The following is a 16,015-nucleotide window of genomic DNA, read 5'->3' on the forward strand; positions in this document are numbered from 1 at the left end:
TAATGATTTGGCTCAGACAGGGATGGGCTCATATTATATGGGCATGCAGACTGCAGAGCACACACACTCCTCTGGTCGATCTTCAGTAGTTCTGTGGGAGGACCGCAATCATGTCTGTCTGATAGTAAAGGGCTTTTCTTCCAAAGTGAAATCTCCACCACTATAATGACTGATCTGATCAATACTGGCAGTGATTAAGCTTATTGCTTGATGACTCGCTTCATGTTGTTTCTCTCTGTTGCTGCTCCCCGTCATATCAGCTCCCCCATGAAAAAAAACCGATGCGAGATCTCACTTTGAGTAAGATCTGGTCTGTAGCTACAACCTTTAAGGTTTTTTGTTGTTGTTGAGAAATGGCCCGTCTTCTGCAACCAAGACTATTCATTAAACCAATGTGTTTTCGAGTTGGAGGAGTTTGTGTTTGTCTTTAAATTCCCGAAGTTGGTACACGGGAGGGAGAACCTCCTCCCTTAGAGGAAGTCCAAGTTGGTTTTGGAATAAGGAATAGGCCTACCTATTGTGTAATGACCGACGCCGGGGTTGAGAAGCAGGTACGGGGAGTTGAACATTTAATGCGGAACAGACCGGTAATAGGACAGGAACAGCGTCAGCACAAGGGTATACAAATACATACGAACATTAATGTAGAAGCCGGGAACAGAGCTGGGAACCAGAGAGATATAGGTGAAGGTAAGGACAGAGGTGATTGAGTCCAGGTCAGTCCAATAATCGCTGATGCGTGTGACGGGAAGCCAGGTGTGCGTTATGATGATGGCAGGATTGTGCAATGCTGGGGAGTCTGGCGCCCTCGAGTGCCAGGGGGGAAGAGCTGGAGTGGGCGGGTGTTACGGTTTTCTTCCTGGGAAGGAGAGGCGGACCAAAATGCAGCGTGGTTATAATTCATGGTTCTTTAATAATGAAACTATACATGAATAAACTACAAAACAAGAAACGTGAAAACCCGAAACAGTCCCGTGTGGTACAAACACTGACACAGGAGACAACCAGCCACAAAACCCAACACAAACCAGCCTACCTAAATATGGTTCCCAACCAGAGACAATGACCAACACCTGCCTCTGATTGAGAACCATATCAGGCCAAACATAGAAATAGACAAACTAGACATATAACATAGAATGCCCACTCAGATCACACACTGAACAAATAAAACATAGAAACATACAAAGCAAACTATGGTCAGGGTGTGACAGCGTGACATATTGCAGTAGTTCCCAACCAGTGTACACTCACTTATAAAAGTGACCTATGGAATTTTGACTTGGGGCACTAGTTCCGGTCAGATAATTCATTAAATGGCACATGGTTACAACTGTATCGTTGTTTCAAGTCCAGTGTGCTCAGGCTGTTATTACATTTGTACCGTTTGATGGGTCATTTTTCTTAATCTGAAAACCATTAGCAAATCTGATTTAGGTTTAGTCAGTCATTTATTTGTTAATACATGGCTCTGGGCTTAGCTCTACAACAGCCTTTGCCATAGGAACAAACGGAGCATGACATTGTGTCCGTGATTGCACCTTTATAATGCCTAAAACCGCTCATCTGTAGCTCAAACTGTTCAAAACTAAGACCTATTTTTACCAGAGCTACATTTTCTTCTTAGTGCAGATTCCCGGAATGCTCTTACAGGGGTACACACAAATTAACATGAGTAAGGAACTATCAAAACGATGAAAATATTTCAAATAAACCCTATTTAATGTCTAAACTTTAGTCACAGAAAATAGATGATTTGCAGTGTTGGATCAGATGAGATGGTCATTACCACTAAATAAATTAATAGGGACATTTTAGGTGTGCTGCAGAATTTTGTATTCCATCTCTCTCCCTTCTTCCTTTATACATCCCTCCATTTCCTCTGTGTCTCCCAGTAACCACCCCATCCCCTTTGTTCCCTTTGTAGGAGTGGATAGCTACAGGGAGGACCCTGGGGCAGGTGGCTTTGAGCCAGCTGGCCACGGTCAACTTCCTGTCCCTTGACTGTGTGGAGACCAGAGCCAGCTCTCTGAGCCTGATGGGGAAGTGCCTGAGGCTGCTAGCCATGCAGAGAGACCCGCTCTACCCCTTCACCCTCTGGGATGGACACAACCTGGTACAGACACTGACAGACAATACCAAAAACAGTAAAAATTTACTAAAAGTAACTTTTAGGGGGGCTTAAAGTGACTTTTAGAGATGTCATTCCTCTTCACAAAAATCTAAGAGCTCAAAAAAAATGTGTCAGCATTCATGACCAGATTGTAAACTAATCTTGATTCTATGAACAGGAGGAGGACCGGTCAGAGTCTAAAGCCAGCCCTGAGGCGGAGGAGGAGGAGTTAACCGGAGAGAATGGCCTAGAGTCAAGCAGAACGGAGCCCAGACAGTACGCAGCCAAATGTGCTGAGTTGCAGGTACTCTATAGTCTACCTGGAATCTTTCCTCCACATTAATCTGGTGTTTTTAGACAAATCTAGTCTTTCTTGGCTAGTCTTGATATAACTGTAAAAGACAGTCTTTATTTTAAAAGTGATCTTGGTAACTCAGAAGTAATATTCTCTCGTAAAAGTTTGTCGTTTTCTGTTTTACTTTTGGGGGAATGCCATTAACAATTGTGATTATCTTTGTGCAAGTGATGGAAAAGGTACCCAAAGTAATGATACCTTCAAAGAAAATTACTAGAGTAAAAGTCACCCAGTAAAATACTACTTGAATAAAAGTCTAAATGTACTTAAGTATGAAAAGTAAATGTAATCGCTAAAATATCCTTAAGTATCAAAATATATATATATATTTTTTTACATTTACGATAGCCAGGGGCACACTTCAACACTCAGACATCTACTAAGGGAGCATTTGTGTTTAGTGAGTCTTCCAGATGAGAGGCAATAGGAATGACCAGGGATGTTTTATTGATAAGTGTGTGAATTAGACAATTGTCCTGTCCTGCTAGGCATTCAAAGTGTAAAGAGTATTTTGGGGTTTCAGGGAAAATGTAAGGATTCAAAAGTATGTTATTTTCTTTAGGAATGTAGTGGAGTAAAAGTAATATAAATAGTAAAGTAAAGTACAGATACCCCAAAAAAACTACTTAAGTAGTACGTTAAAGTTAAACTTAAGTACTTTACACCACTGGTGCAAAGGAAGGAAGCGAAGTCTCCTCCCTCGCAAACGGAAACTCTTGGCCAAACCCCTCCCTTCCACTAATTTCACCCGTGTTTATCATGGCAAAAAAGGAAATGTTTTTGTTTTTACGATACAGCCAATTTGGACTTTGTGACTGTGGAATCTAGTGGAAACCGTTTATCATCCGCACACGGGCTTGAAAATCACTGCACCAGTTTAATCACCGCCTGCGTCCAATCCCGATTCATCCAAATAATCAATGACGAAAACCCCAAACCAAAAACTACTGTTGCTCGTAATCACAAACTTGTGCGCTTTGACAGATTCTCGCCGTTTCATTTGTCCACGAGAGATTATATTTAAAAGTAACCTAAGAAGGTCAAGTCCATCCAGAAATGTTACTCTGAAGTTGGTGCAATAGATTAATAGCAGCAGGTGGCATTATGATAGCATGGTGGCATGCACAACTTGAAGCTACTTGTTTTCTCTCTCTGTTTGTGTGTGCGTGAGCGCATGTGTGTACGTGTGCCTGTGTATTCCAGAGAAGAAGACGTTCTGCCCGGCAGCTTCTGGCTCAGGCCAGTGAGACTTTAGCACAGGCCATCAGCCTCTCCCTCCAACACAAACTCCCAAGCTCCATCCTCTCAGAAGCCTGTCTCAACATGCTGGAGTGTCACGGCCAGTTTGACCCCTGTGCCACTGGTCAATACCTGGCCTTGCTCCAGGTACAATATGTACAGTTGAAGTCGGAAGTTTACATACACTTAGGTCGGAGTCATTAAAACATGTTTTTTAACCACTCCACAAATTTCTTGTTAACAAACTATAGTTTTGGCAAGTCAGTTAATACATCTATTTTGTGCATGACACAATTCATTTTTCCAACTATTGTTTACAGACATTATTATTCACTTATAATTCACTGTATCACAATTCCAGTGGGTCAGAAGTTTACATACACTAAGTTGACTGTGCCTTTAAACAGCTTGGAAAATTCCAGAAAATGATGTCATGGCTTTAGAAGCTTCTGATAGGCGAATTAAACATAATTTGAGTCAATTGGAGGTATACCTGTGGATGTATTTCAATGCCTACCTTCAAACTCAGTGCCTCTTTGCTTGACATCATGGCAAAATCAAAAGAAATCAGCCAAGACCTCAGAAAAACAATTGTAGACCTCCACAAGTCTGGTTCGTCCTTGGGAGCAATTTCCAAACGCCTGAAGGTATCACATTCATCTGTACAAACAATAGTTCGCAAGTAAAAACACCATGGGACCACGCAGCCGTCATACCGCTCAGGAAGGAAACGCGTTCTGTCTCCTAGAGATGAATGTACTTTGGTGCGAAAAGTGCAAATCAATCCCAGAACAACAGCAAAGGGCCTTGTGAAGATGCTGGAGGAAACGGGTACAAAAGTATCTATATCCAAAGTAAATTGAGTCCTATAGCGACATAACCTGAAAGGCCGCTCAGCATGGGAGAAGCCACTGATCTAAAACCGGCATAAAAAAGCCAGACTATGGTTTGCAAATGCACATGGGGACAACGACCGTACTTTTTGGAGAAATGTCCTCTGGTCTGATGAAACAAAAATAGAACTGTTTGGCCATCGTTAGGTTTGGAGGACAAAGGGGATGCTTGCAAGCCGAAGAATACAATCCCAACCATGAAGCACGGGGGTGGCAGCATCATATTGTGGGTGTGCTGTGCTGCAGGAAGGACTGGTGCACTTTACAAAATAGATGGCATCACGAGGCACGAAAATTTTGTGGATATATTGAAGCAACATCTCAAGACATCAGTCAGGATGTTAAAGCTTGGTCGCAAATGGGTCTTCCAAATGGACAATAACCCCAAGCATACTTCCAAAGTTGTGTCAAAATGGACAACAAAGTCAAGGTATTGGAGTGGCCATCACAAAGCCCTGACCTCAATTCTATAGAAAATTTGTGGGCAGAACTGGAAAAGCGTGTGCGAATAAGGAGGCCTTCAAACCTGACTCAGTTACACCAGCTCTGTCAGGAGAAATGGGCCAAAATTCAACCAACTGTATTGTGGGAAGCTTGTGGAAGGCTACTCGAAACGTTTGACCCAAGCTCAACAATTTAAAGGCAATGCTACCAAATACTAATTAGTGTATGTAAACTTCTGACCCACTGGGAATGTGATGAAAGCAATCAAATCTGAATTAAATCATTCTCTCTACTATTTTTTGACATTTTACATTTTTAAAATAAAGTGGTGATCCTAACTAACCAAAGACAGGGAATTTTTACTCGGATTAAATGTCAGGAATTGTGAAAAACTAAGTTTAAATGTACTTGGCTAAGGGGTATGTAAAACTTCCGACCTTAACTGTATGTGTGTAGGGAGGGGTGTTTGTGTATATGTGTACATGCATGTGTATGTCTGCTATGCAAAGTGTGCGTAGTTAGAGGCTGTCTTGGTCACTGTAAGATTTTGTGTCACAGTCTAAATGTTTGTGTGTTTAGTGTCCCTACTCTCCTTAAATTAGATAGTGTGCTTTTGCTAATCTCTGTTAATCTCTATTCCCAGAGCTGCTCCTGCACAGCTATGATGACTGACATTCTAAGATCTGCTTGCACTGACACTCGTGTGTCTCAGCTCTCTGCGCTACTCAACCTACACAGCAACCTGCTCCCTTCACAGGTGGAGACCCCCACTAGTCTGCTGAAGGGAGTGGAGGACTCACTCAATGGCCTCTCCAAGGTACTGTCCCACAAAACACCCTCAATACAACAGATGTTTTCTAGGCATCATAGAGATTCAGTTGAGCTCCCATTACTGGTTCCCCATGAATGTATTGAAATAGATTAAATATGCCTTGTTTTGTTTCACACATTGAACGTCATGTGGTCTCTCTGTGGTGCATCTATCTTTCTTAGCTGGCTAATTGCCCTTTAGAGAGTGTTCATTACAAGCTTTTCATAAAGAGTATTTATTTGCAGTTGCCATTTCAATTATGTATCAACATAAATAATGTGCACAGTATAATTGGGTAAAAAATGCATCAACATGTCACAAATCTGTGCCCAGACCTACAGCCACCTGACCATCAACCCAAGTCACCTGAGTCTTCTGGGAGAGCTGCCCTCTAACCTGAAGATCCTGCTGCTTCAGCACACACAAGACAGGTACATGTCAACGCGGGCATTTAGTCTGTCTACCGTATGTCAGACACACACAAGCCCACGAGTCTCCTCTGGCCCCATCTGTTACACTGGCTCACAGTCTGTCATTTTATGACCGCGTGGTCACATTTCACATTGGGTTAGTTAACACACATTTTCTGGAGCTGGGTGCAATATTTGATGACACCACACGAGGGAGAGTCTCATCCTATGTCCTCTGTAGAATCAGCACAGTCGGGCTCCTGCTATACCATTTAACATACTTTACTGTAAATGCCAAACATACATATAAAGTTCTGTCGTGACACAGTTTGCATGGCAAATAGGTGAAATGTGTGTTCTTTTTTAGGTCAACTCTCTATGGAGCTTTCTATGAGAGGAGCAAACTTACAGAGAGTCAGAGAGGGAAGGCCATGCAGGTTTCTGGTGAGGCTTCTCAACCTTTGGCATATTTTCATGTAGTACATGTTCAGTAGGTGGTATCCAGTAGCACGCTTGCATTTATGGAATAAGAAGATGAATGCCAACCTTTTTAAAGGTTTATTATTTATTTTTGTGTGTGGGTGGGTGGGATTTTCATTGCTATGATATGCAATTCGTTGTTTTAAGACTAGGCAAGTATTCCATTGATATACTGCAGCAATGCACTTAAGTGTTATCAGCATTCAGAATTTAACTATAAAGAAATAAATCATTCCAGCGTAACATTTAGTATGCCGGGTCTCCCCCTAACAACGGTGCCAATGAAAAGTTGAGAGCTAATTAAGACGAACACATGCAAAGATGAACACTGAATAGTAAGATACCTGGACACCTTTCACCTTTTGTCTGCAGCTTCTAGCCAAGCATGGGAATAGTTGATGTTCGAATTCCAAAAAAAACAAAGCAACGCTTGCATATTACCTCCTCAAATGACCTTTCGGTAGACTCTGCTGTTCGAAAAATGCACAGGCTAGCATCTGTGCTTGTTTCGGGAGAGTGAGATATACCTTCATCACAAAGAAGAGAGGGGAAGGGATGGAGAGACAGGGTTCGTACGGTCTTGAAAATCCTGGAAAAGTCATGGAATTTTAAAATGGTGTTTTCCAAGCCTGGAAAAGTAATTCACTTCATAATTTCTGTTAATTCAATTTATTTAGGCACAGTTTTTAAATATTTTATCGATCAAATAAAAATCAACATATCATCCAGGATCGGAACAACACAGTTTTTCGAGCATCACCTGCGTGCGTGTGAGACGAGTGGGTCATTGCTCAAGGAGAGAGAGAGACAGTCGGACATGCAGCAGCAGGTAGGCCTAGCAGACTAGCTAGGCAGCAATTCAAAACAAAACTTGTACCCTCTAGTTAACTGTTTAGCAATTGATAGCATGTATTAATGTTTTCATCATGTCCCAAAAAACATTCCACCAACATTTGCGAATAAGCCCATACAAAATTGATTACATTTTTTGAAAGATTCATATGATTATTTTAAATGATTATTTTTGATGAAACAAATGATTCACTTCACCATTGTATTAGTTGGGATTCAGTTCAATTGTGGCGAATCGAATCATGTGAATCAAAATAATAAAATGGGAATCGTGAACATTCATTTTAGGTAAAAATATTAGATTCTAGCCTTTCTTTTGGATTATCTGGTTTATTGGGCATCCAATGTATTGGACATTGCAACTCAATAGATGCTTGAAAAAAATATATATTTGAAAAAGAAAAGGCAAGGAGCTCAGATGCAAAAATGTAATAACAATGTTTTGGCAGCCAATATGTCTTCATCAGGCTATAGGCTAAGATAAATATGACTCAACTATAACAGGTTTATTTCCTGAAGATAATGTGTGTGCCTGCTTTATCAGAATAAAAAGATTTGTAGCTTACCATAGCCATTTGATCTTTGATATATTGAATGAGCACATTATTTTAAAAGGAATTAAACATATTTGATTGTATTGTTGCAAAAGGTGGTCAACTATCCTCCAGGAGAGCTAATGGGTGCGCAGGCTTTCATTCCAGTCCCCTCCTAACAAACTACATTTTAAAAATGAGCTGGTCAACTGGACCTTGATAAACTAGCTCTGATGTGTTTGAGCAGGGCTTGATCAAAAGCTTGCACAACCAGTAGCTCTCCCGACTGAGGGTTGACCACATGTTTTATACAGTTGCCTAACAGGTATTCTACTTCATGGGGGGTTAAGTGCCTTGCTCAATGACAGAAGATGGTACCACCCATTGTGTCGATACCACATTATGCCTACTTTTTTATACGTACATTGAGACGCTGCCAATTGTTGGTCATGGAAATTTGGTTAAAAGTCATGGAAAACTAATTGAAAAGTCATGGAGTTCTATCTTTCAAAATGTGTAATAAGAGAGAGAGAGAGAGTGAGAGAGAGGGAAGGAGAGGCATGGAAGGGAGAAGGAAAGAGAGATGGGAGGTACTGAGCAGAGAAGGAGGATGTGGGCTCGGGGGAACCAGTTACAGCGGCTGTGCTGTTCTTTTGTTGCAGGTATGCTGGTCTGTACCAGGGTCGCCAAGGTTGCTGTCCAGCCCAGGGCCCTGCTTGATCTCCGGGACAGAACACAAGCCTTCAAACGCGAGACCAAACACAACTTCTTGAAAGAGGCGCATTGGCTTGGCAATGTGGGCAGGGCGGGGAGCGAGCGTCACGTTCACCTAGTAGGTCACGAACCCTCTACAACCCCTTTATGAACCCACTACGATCCTTTGCGACCCTTTGATTTGGCTGTGCAAGTAACATTTTTAATTGGTCGCATCAATGCGACCTGCAAGTTCTTGCTGATCACTTCAGTCAAAACGGGGGGGGGGGGCGGCTAAAACCATGATTGGGTCGAACAGTAGCTCAAACAAGATAACTCACATGTGCTTTTGGATTTCGTAACAACATTCAAAATGCAATCGCAGGGAAGGAATGGTTTGAACACACATACTGTTGTGACTGTGAGAGAGAGGAGGGTCTCAGCTTCCTGTAGGTATTACGTTTATTTCTCATCTCTCAATATTGACTGTATTAGCACCTCTTTTAACCATCTATATGTGTTTGAGAAATATGGAGCGCGGGAAGTGTGCATCTGTCTTTTTCAGTGATTTCATTGACTAGTATGCTTAATACAAAAAAGCTGAGTTACTGTATCTAGAAACAGGTGCGTGGGAATAGTATGATTACTTCAATGAAAAGAGAAACCCGCATCATACAATTTATTAAAGCTTTTGTGTCGGTCTCTTGGCCTTCGTCAGAGCTTTAAGCTTTAATCAGTGACACGATCAAGAGAAGTTTGCGGGTTTCTCTTTTCTTTGAAAACTTTAGCTTTTTTTGTTGCTTTTTTTAATACATTACATGTACTGTTAGTTTTATTAATTACACAATGGTGAATTAGCCCCAAATGAATTATGATATTGGTACACAAAAATGATTAACCAAATGAATCTCTATTGAACAAAAGGAATCTGCGATTCTGGAGCCCTATTTTGAGATTAAAATATAGCAACAATAGCCTAATTGTCAACCTAAAATTCATGACAATCACTTTTTCAGATTGCACACAAAAATATCTTGATCATACATTCCTGCTTGGACATGTTAAATTCAACTTATTTCTTGAAACATACCATCTAGGTAGCACTGACTTACTTTATGAGATGATTGCAAAAAATATATACATTGCATGACACCACAACAACATTATGGTGCGACCAAATCATGACCTGGTGCCATCAACTGAATATGTTAGTGGCCCTGCTCTATTACCCCTCCACAAACCCTCTACAACCCATCTCTATTAAAATGATCGACTGGCCTCATCAATAAACCAGTCTACAACAATATCCCGGAGCTGAATTTCTCTCTTCCCTCTCTTTCTGACGATATCGAATTTGAATGTACAAACATTGTTCAAGTTATGTAGGTCTGTGTAATTGTTGTCAGTGCTCGAGACGAGTGTTGATTTTACATGTCAGCTAGGCTTTTTCTTTTTGTCCCTGTATAGAAATCGAACTCAGAAGAGAAATTGGAATCTCATTTCAAAGCCATTGTACAAGAAATGGAGGACTATATGTGTCCAATCCTCTCTCAGTTTGACTTCTCATGCTTCGGGTAAGTCAGTACAGTTCCGGATATTGTCCTGTATTGTACAATGGTCATTTTAGGGTAAAACAATTTTATACTGTTTTCTTAGCTGTACTGGGAGGTCAAAAACATTCTGCTACTGAGTTCTATTTATTGCAGAATTTAAACTATACCCAACCCCTTACCCTAACCTTAACCAATTGGGAACTTACTGTACCTAAACATGACCAGCGTCTTTTCTTGGCTAAACCACTCAACTAATCACATTGTTTTTGCCCTCGAGGCAGAGCTTGAATAAGGAAAGATTGAATAAGGAAAACTCCAATGCAGTTGATTTGGTCTACAGTTCATCATAGAGCTGGGCGATATGGGCAAAAAGCCATATTGCAATAAATTGCTTGAATTAACGATAAGACTACAACATCAAAGTGCAACACTTTTTTTGTTTGTTTTTTGTATCCTTTAAACTACTACTAGCAATTTGATGGTTGAAGCCATCAATTCTCCCATTAACATCACCCATATTAGCAAACTTATTTCATTTCAAACTTCTCTAGTTTAATGCTATGATCAGTATGGTCAGTGTTGATTATTTTCTGTTTACCTTCCCAGGTCTAGTTCATCATGTCTGTCTTATTCATGTGTTGTATCAGCTAGACATTCACATTGCGAGACTTTGTGTCAGTGTGGCCTGTGATCTTTTTCTCTCTCTCTCTGTGTTTGTTTGGTTTTACTATCCTTGCGGGGACCAGAAATCCTCACAAGGATAGTAAAACAAGGGACATTCTGTGTTTCATCCGACACAATGGTGCAGCTGGCTTCCGGTTTAAGCGAGCGGGTGTTAAGAAGCGCTTCTTGGCAGGTAATGTTTCGGAGGATGCTTGACTCGACCTTCGCATCTCCCGAGCCCGTTGTGGAGTTGCAGCGATGTGACAAGATCGTTATCACGAAATTGTGGAGAAAAAGTGCAAAAATGTAATTTAAAAACATTTGGGTTAGGTTTAAGGTTTAAGGATAGGGTTAGGTTAATGGTTAGACTGGGGCGGTATATCGTATATTATAAACTGGGTGGTTCGAGCCCTGAATGCTGATAGGCTGACAGCCATGTTATATCAGACCGTATACCACGGGTATGACAAAGCATTTATTTTTACTGCTCTAATTACGTTGGTAACCAGTTTATAATAGCAATAAGGCACCTCAGGGTTTGTGGTATATGGCCAATATACCACAGCTAAGGGCTGTATCCGGGCACTCTGCGTTGCGTCGTGCATAAGAACAGCCCTTAGCCGTGGTATGTTGTCCATATACTGGGGTGGTATATCGTATATTATAAACTGGGTGGTTCGAGCCCTGAATGCTGATAGGCTGACAGCCATGGTATATCAGACTGTATGCCATGGGTATGACAAAGCATTTATTTTTACTGCTGTAATTACGTTGTTAGGTTTAGGGGTTTACTGCTCTAATAAGTCAAACTATATTGTCCATATACCACCCCCCCCCCTCCCCCAGGGTCTTATTGCTTAACTGTATACCGTATACCGGGGTATTTGGAAAAAGCCACGGGATTGTTTTTCAATACCATCAAAACAATTTATTTTAAGTTTTTCAATACATTTTTATATTTATAGCTACTTTAAGTTAATACCTGGAGTCAACTTGTGCAATGTGTTTGAGGATAAAGCAGATTGCATTCTTAATTTCACCTGTCACATGATTTTACATTATGAAGCTTACCATAGTTCCCCAGAACAGTTGAGGCAGTCACATGTTTGTTTGTAAATAGCACAACGAGAGAAAGCAGGAGCTGGTGAGTCCATAGTGTTCTATTTCTATTGGCGAGTCTCTTGTGCGGCGCACTTCAGGTATTTATTTTATTTTTATTTAACTAGGCAAGTCAGTTAAGAACAAATTCTTATTTACAATGACGACCTTCCCCGGCCAAACCCTAACCCGGGGGAGCCCCTCCTACCAGCCTCCACTGGTGTGTATGTTTGTGTGGGAGTATGGTTTCTTTGTGCATGTACAGTTGGAAGTCGGAAGTTTACATACACCGTATCCAAATATATTTAAACTCAGTTTCACAATTCCTGACATTTAATCCAAGTAAAAATCACGTTTTAGGTCAGTTAGGATCACCACTTTATTTTAAGAACGTGAAATGTCAAAATAATAGTAGAGAGAATGATTTATTTCAGATTTGATTTCTTTCATCACATTCCCATTGGGTCAGAAGTTTACATACACTCAATTAATATTTGGTAGCATTGCCTTTAAATTGTTGAACTTGTTGAACTTCGAGTAACCTTCCACAAGCTTCCCACAATAAAGTTGGGTGAATTTTGGCCCATTCCTCCTGACAGAGCTGGTGTAACTGAGTCAGGTTTGTAGGCATCCTTGCTCTCACACACTTTTTCAGTTCTGCCCACAAATTTTCTATGGGATTGTGGTCAGGGCTTTGTGATGGCACTCCAATACATTGACTTTGTTGTCCTTAAGCCATTTTTCCACAACTTTGGAAGTATGCTTGGGGTCATTGTCCATTTGGAAGACCCATTTGCAACCAAGCTTTAACTTCCCGACTGATGTCTTGAGATGTTGCTTCAATATATCCACATAATTTTCCTGCCTTGTGATGCCATCTATTTTGTAAAGTGCACCAGTCCCTCCTGAGCGGTATGACGGCTGCGTGGTCCTATGGTGTTTATACTTGCGTACTATTGTTTGTACAGATGAACGTGGTACCTTCAGGTGTTTGGAAACTGCTCCCAAGGATGAACCAGAGTTGTGGGGATCTACAATTTTTTCCTGAGGTCTTGGCTGATTTCTTTTGATTTTCCCATGAATTCAAGGAAAGAGGCACTGAGTTTGAAGGTAGACCTTGAAATACATCCACAGGTACTGTCAGGATTTGGCCATCCAAGTGCTTGTAAAGGGTTTCTCACCCAATGTTCTCTCTCCTTCGAGCTGCAACCCTCGTCGTTCCCCACCGACCGGTCTAAGATCACATATATCATCACCCTGCTGTCGGAAAAAGCCCTGGCCTGGGCTACTGCTGTGTGGGATGCCCATAGTTCCTGCTGTGCCAGCTACTCTGCCTTTGCTGAGGAATTCAAACGAGTGTTTCAAGGCCCAAGCAGTGGTCCTGACTCAGCCAAACAGCTCCTGACTCTCCACCAAGGTCGGCGCAGCGTGACGGACTATGCCATCCAGTTCCGCACGGTGGCAGCAGCAAGTGGCTGGAACAACGAGGCGCTCACGGTGTGCTTTCTGAAAGGCATTTCCGACACTATCCAAGATGAACTGGCCACTCGCGAACCACCGGACAATCTCGAGTCCCTGATCAAGTTGGCCTCACGCATTGACCAGCGTCTGAGAGAGAGAGAGAACTCAACCGTAGACCTCTAGCCCCTATCAGTTCCAGCTCCGAGTCCCCACCTTTATCCTCGCTGGCTCCACCGGAACCCATGCAGATTGGACGCATCTCCCAGGCTGAGAGAGACCGCCGGATGAGGGAGCAACGCTGTCTATATTGCGGCAAACCGGGCCATTTCCGTTCCACGTTTCCCGGGCTCCAGGGAAACGCTCTGTCCCGTACAGACCGGGGGGAACTATAACGGGAAACATAACCTCCTCCCATCCGTCCAACTCCCGTCTGCTCATTCCAGTCAACCTTTCCTGGGACAACCACAAGCTTCACCTTCAAGCCTTGGTAGACTCTGGAGCCGCAGGTAACTTCATGAATGGTGTCTGGGCGAAGGAGAATGGCGTTCCCTCTGAACCTCTAAGTGACCCCATGAGGGTTACTACATTGGTGTAGGTATCCACGATCGTCATTCTAATGGAATCCAGAGAGAACAAAACCCTGTCCTCAAACATTTACATTGTGTATTTAGTCTTCATAATCCTTCAATTTTGTATGTTTTTTTATATTTAATTTTATAGCTTTTTTCCCCTTTTTTGTGTATTTTGTTCATTTTCATTGTGTTGTGTGATGTATGTTTGGGATCTGGACTTGTCACTCATGTCACTACCTCCTTGCGACTTTCAGTTTCACAACACCAGGAATTGATGAACTTTCATTTGATCTCCTGTTCCGAGTTCCCTCTCGTCCTTGGATACCCCTGGCTTCACAGCCATAACCCTCACATCGACTGGTCTGTGGGCACTATCAAGCAGTGGGGTCCTACGTGCCAAGCTACTTGTATTTTCCCGAATTCCCCGAGTTCTACTCCCGAGTCTTTAGAATCCATCGACCTGACCCGAGTTCCCGAGTGTTACCATGACCTCAAACTGGTATTTAGCAAACAGAGGGCCACCATGCTACCACCCCATAGACCTTATGATTGCCCCATCGAATTGTTTCCGGGCACTTGCCCTCCCAGGGGTCGGATCTTTTCCCTATCTCCACCCGAACGAGCTGCTATGGATACCTACATCAAGGACGCTCTGGAAGCAGGCCTCATGCGTCCATCCACCTCCCCGGCGGGAGCAGGGTTTTTCTTTGTGACCAAGAAAGACGGTGGATTACGTCCTTGCATCGACTACCGGGGACTCAATGCCATAACCGTCCGTAACCGTTACCCGCTACCCCTTATGGCCACAGCCTTCGAGCTGCTCCAGGAAGCAGTTGTTTTCACTAAGCTTGACCTGCGGAACGCATACCATCTTGTGCGGATCAGACCCGGTGACGAGTGGAGGACCGCTTTCAACACGCCTACTGGTTACTATGAATACTTGGTGATGCCCTTCGGCCTGACCAACGCCCCAGCGGTGTTCCAAGCGCTCATAAACGATGTGCTTAGGGATATGCTTAACATATTTGTGTTCGTTTACTTGGATGACATCCTCATCTTTTCGAGCTCTCTTCAAGAACACACTAAGCATGTCAGACAAGTACTCAAACGCCTCCTAGACAGCCATCTGTACGTTAAGCCGGAAAAATGTGAATTTCATTCATCCCGAGTACAATTCCTGGGATTTGTAGTGGAACCCGGTCGAGTCCAAATGGACCCCAGGAAGGTAGAGGCGGTAGTGGATTGGCCCACCCCCAAATCCGTTAAGGAAGTTCAGTGTTTCCTGGGCTTCACTAACTTTTACAGCAAGTTCATCAAGAACTTCAGCTTGGTGGCATCTCCTCTCTCAGCTTTAACCAAGGGTGGCAATGCAAGGTTTTTGTGGGGAAGAGAAGCTGAGACGGCCTTCCAAGGACTCAAGCAGCGCGTCCTCTCTGCTCCCATCCTGATACTACCGACTACGGATGAACCGTTTGTGGTGGAGGTAGACGCCTCAGAGGTTGGTGTTGGAGCTGTCCTGTCTCAGAGGGGTGAAGACAAGAAGCTTCATCCGTGCGCTTTCTTCTCACACCGGCCTACCCCGGCTGAGAGGAACTACGATGTGGGGGATCGTGAACTCCTATCGGTTAAGATGGCATTGAAGGAATGGAGACACTGGCTTGAGGGGGCTTCTCACCCATTTCAAGTGCTTACGGACCACAAAAATCTGGAGTATATCCAGCAGGCGAAGCGGTTGAACTCTAGACAAGCTAGATGGTCTCTTTTCTTCAATCGATTCCAGTTTATCCTCACCTATCGGCCCGGGTCGAAGAATCTCAAACCGGATGCCCTGTCCCGAGTCTACGC

General features: G+C 42.8%; 1 protein-coding gene across 6 annotated transcripts in view; it reads left to right on the top strand.

The window, feature by feature from the left end:
• The window catches only part of LOC124038146 (cilia- and flagella-associated protein 46), a 92,133-nt gene that overhangs the window by 39,061 nt on the left and 37,057 nt on the right, over positions 1 to 16,015 (top strand). For 5 of the 6 annotated variants that reach the window (XR_006839307.1, XR_006839308.1, XM_046353650.1 and 2 more), the window contains exons 28-35: positions 1,928 to 2,116; positions 2,292 to 2,417; positions 3,672 to 3,854; positions 5,688 to 5,861; positions 6,189 to 6,286; positions 6,633 to 6,709; positions 8,793 to 8,962; positions 10,291 to 10,397. Coding sequence is in view for 3 of the 6 variants with exons in the window: in XM_046353650.1 (XP_046209606.1) it covers positions 1,928 to 2,116; positions 2,292 to 2,417; positions 3,672 to 3,854; positions 5,688 to 5,861; positions 6,189 to 6,286; positions 6,633 to 6,709; positions 8,793 to 8,962; positions 10,291 to 10,397 (1,124 nt within the window). In the remaining 3 variants the exon portion in view is untranslated. Of the gene's footprint in view, positions 1 to 1,927; positions 2,117 to 2,291; positions 2,418 to 3,671; positions 3,855 to 5,687; positions 5,862 to 6,188; positions 6,287 to 6,632; positions 6,710 to 8,792; positions 8,963 to 10,290; positions 10,398 to 11,122; positions 11,346 to 16,015 lie in introns of all 6 variants that reach the window. The other variant, XR_006839309.1, reaches the window with a different exon arrangement.

This window comes from Oncorhynchus gorbuscha, linkage group LG06 (genome assembly GCF_021184085.1).
Source record: "Oncorhynchus gorbuscha isolate QuinsamMale2020 ecotype Even-year linkage group LG06, OgorEven_v1.0, whole genome shotgun sequence".
NCBI lineage: Eukaryota > Metazoa > Chordata > Actinopteri > Salmoniformes > Salmonidae > Oncorhynchus > Oncorhynchus gorbuscha.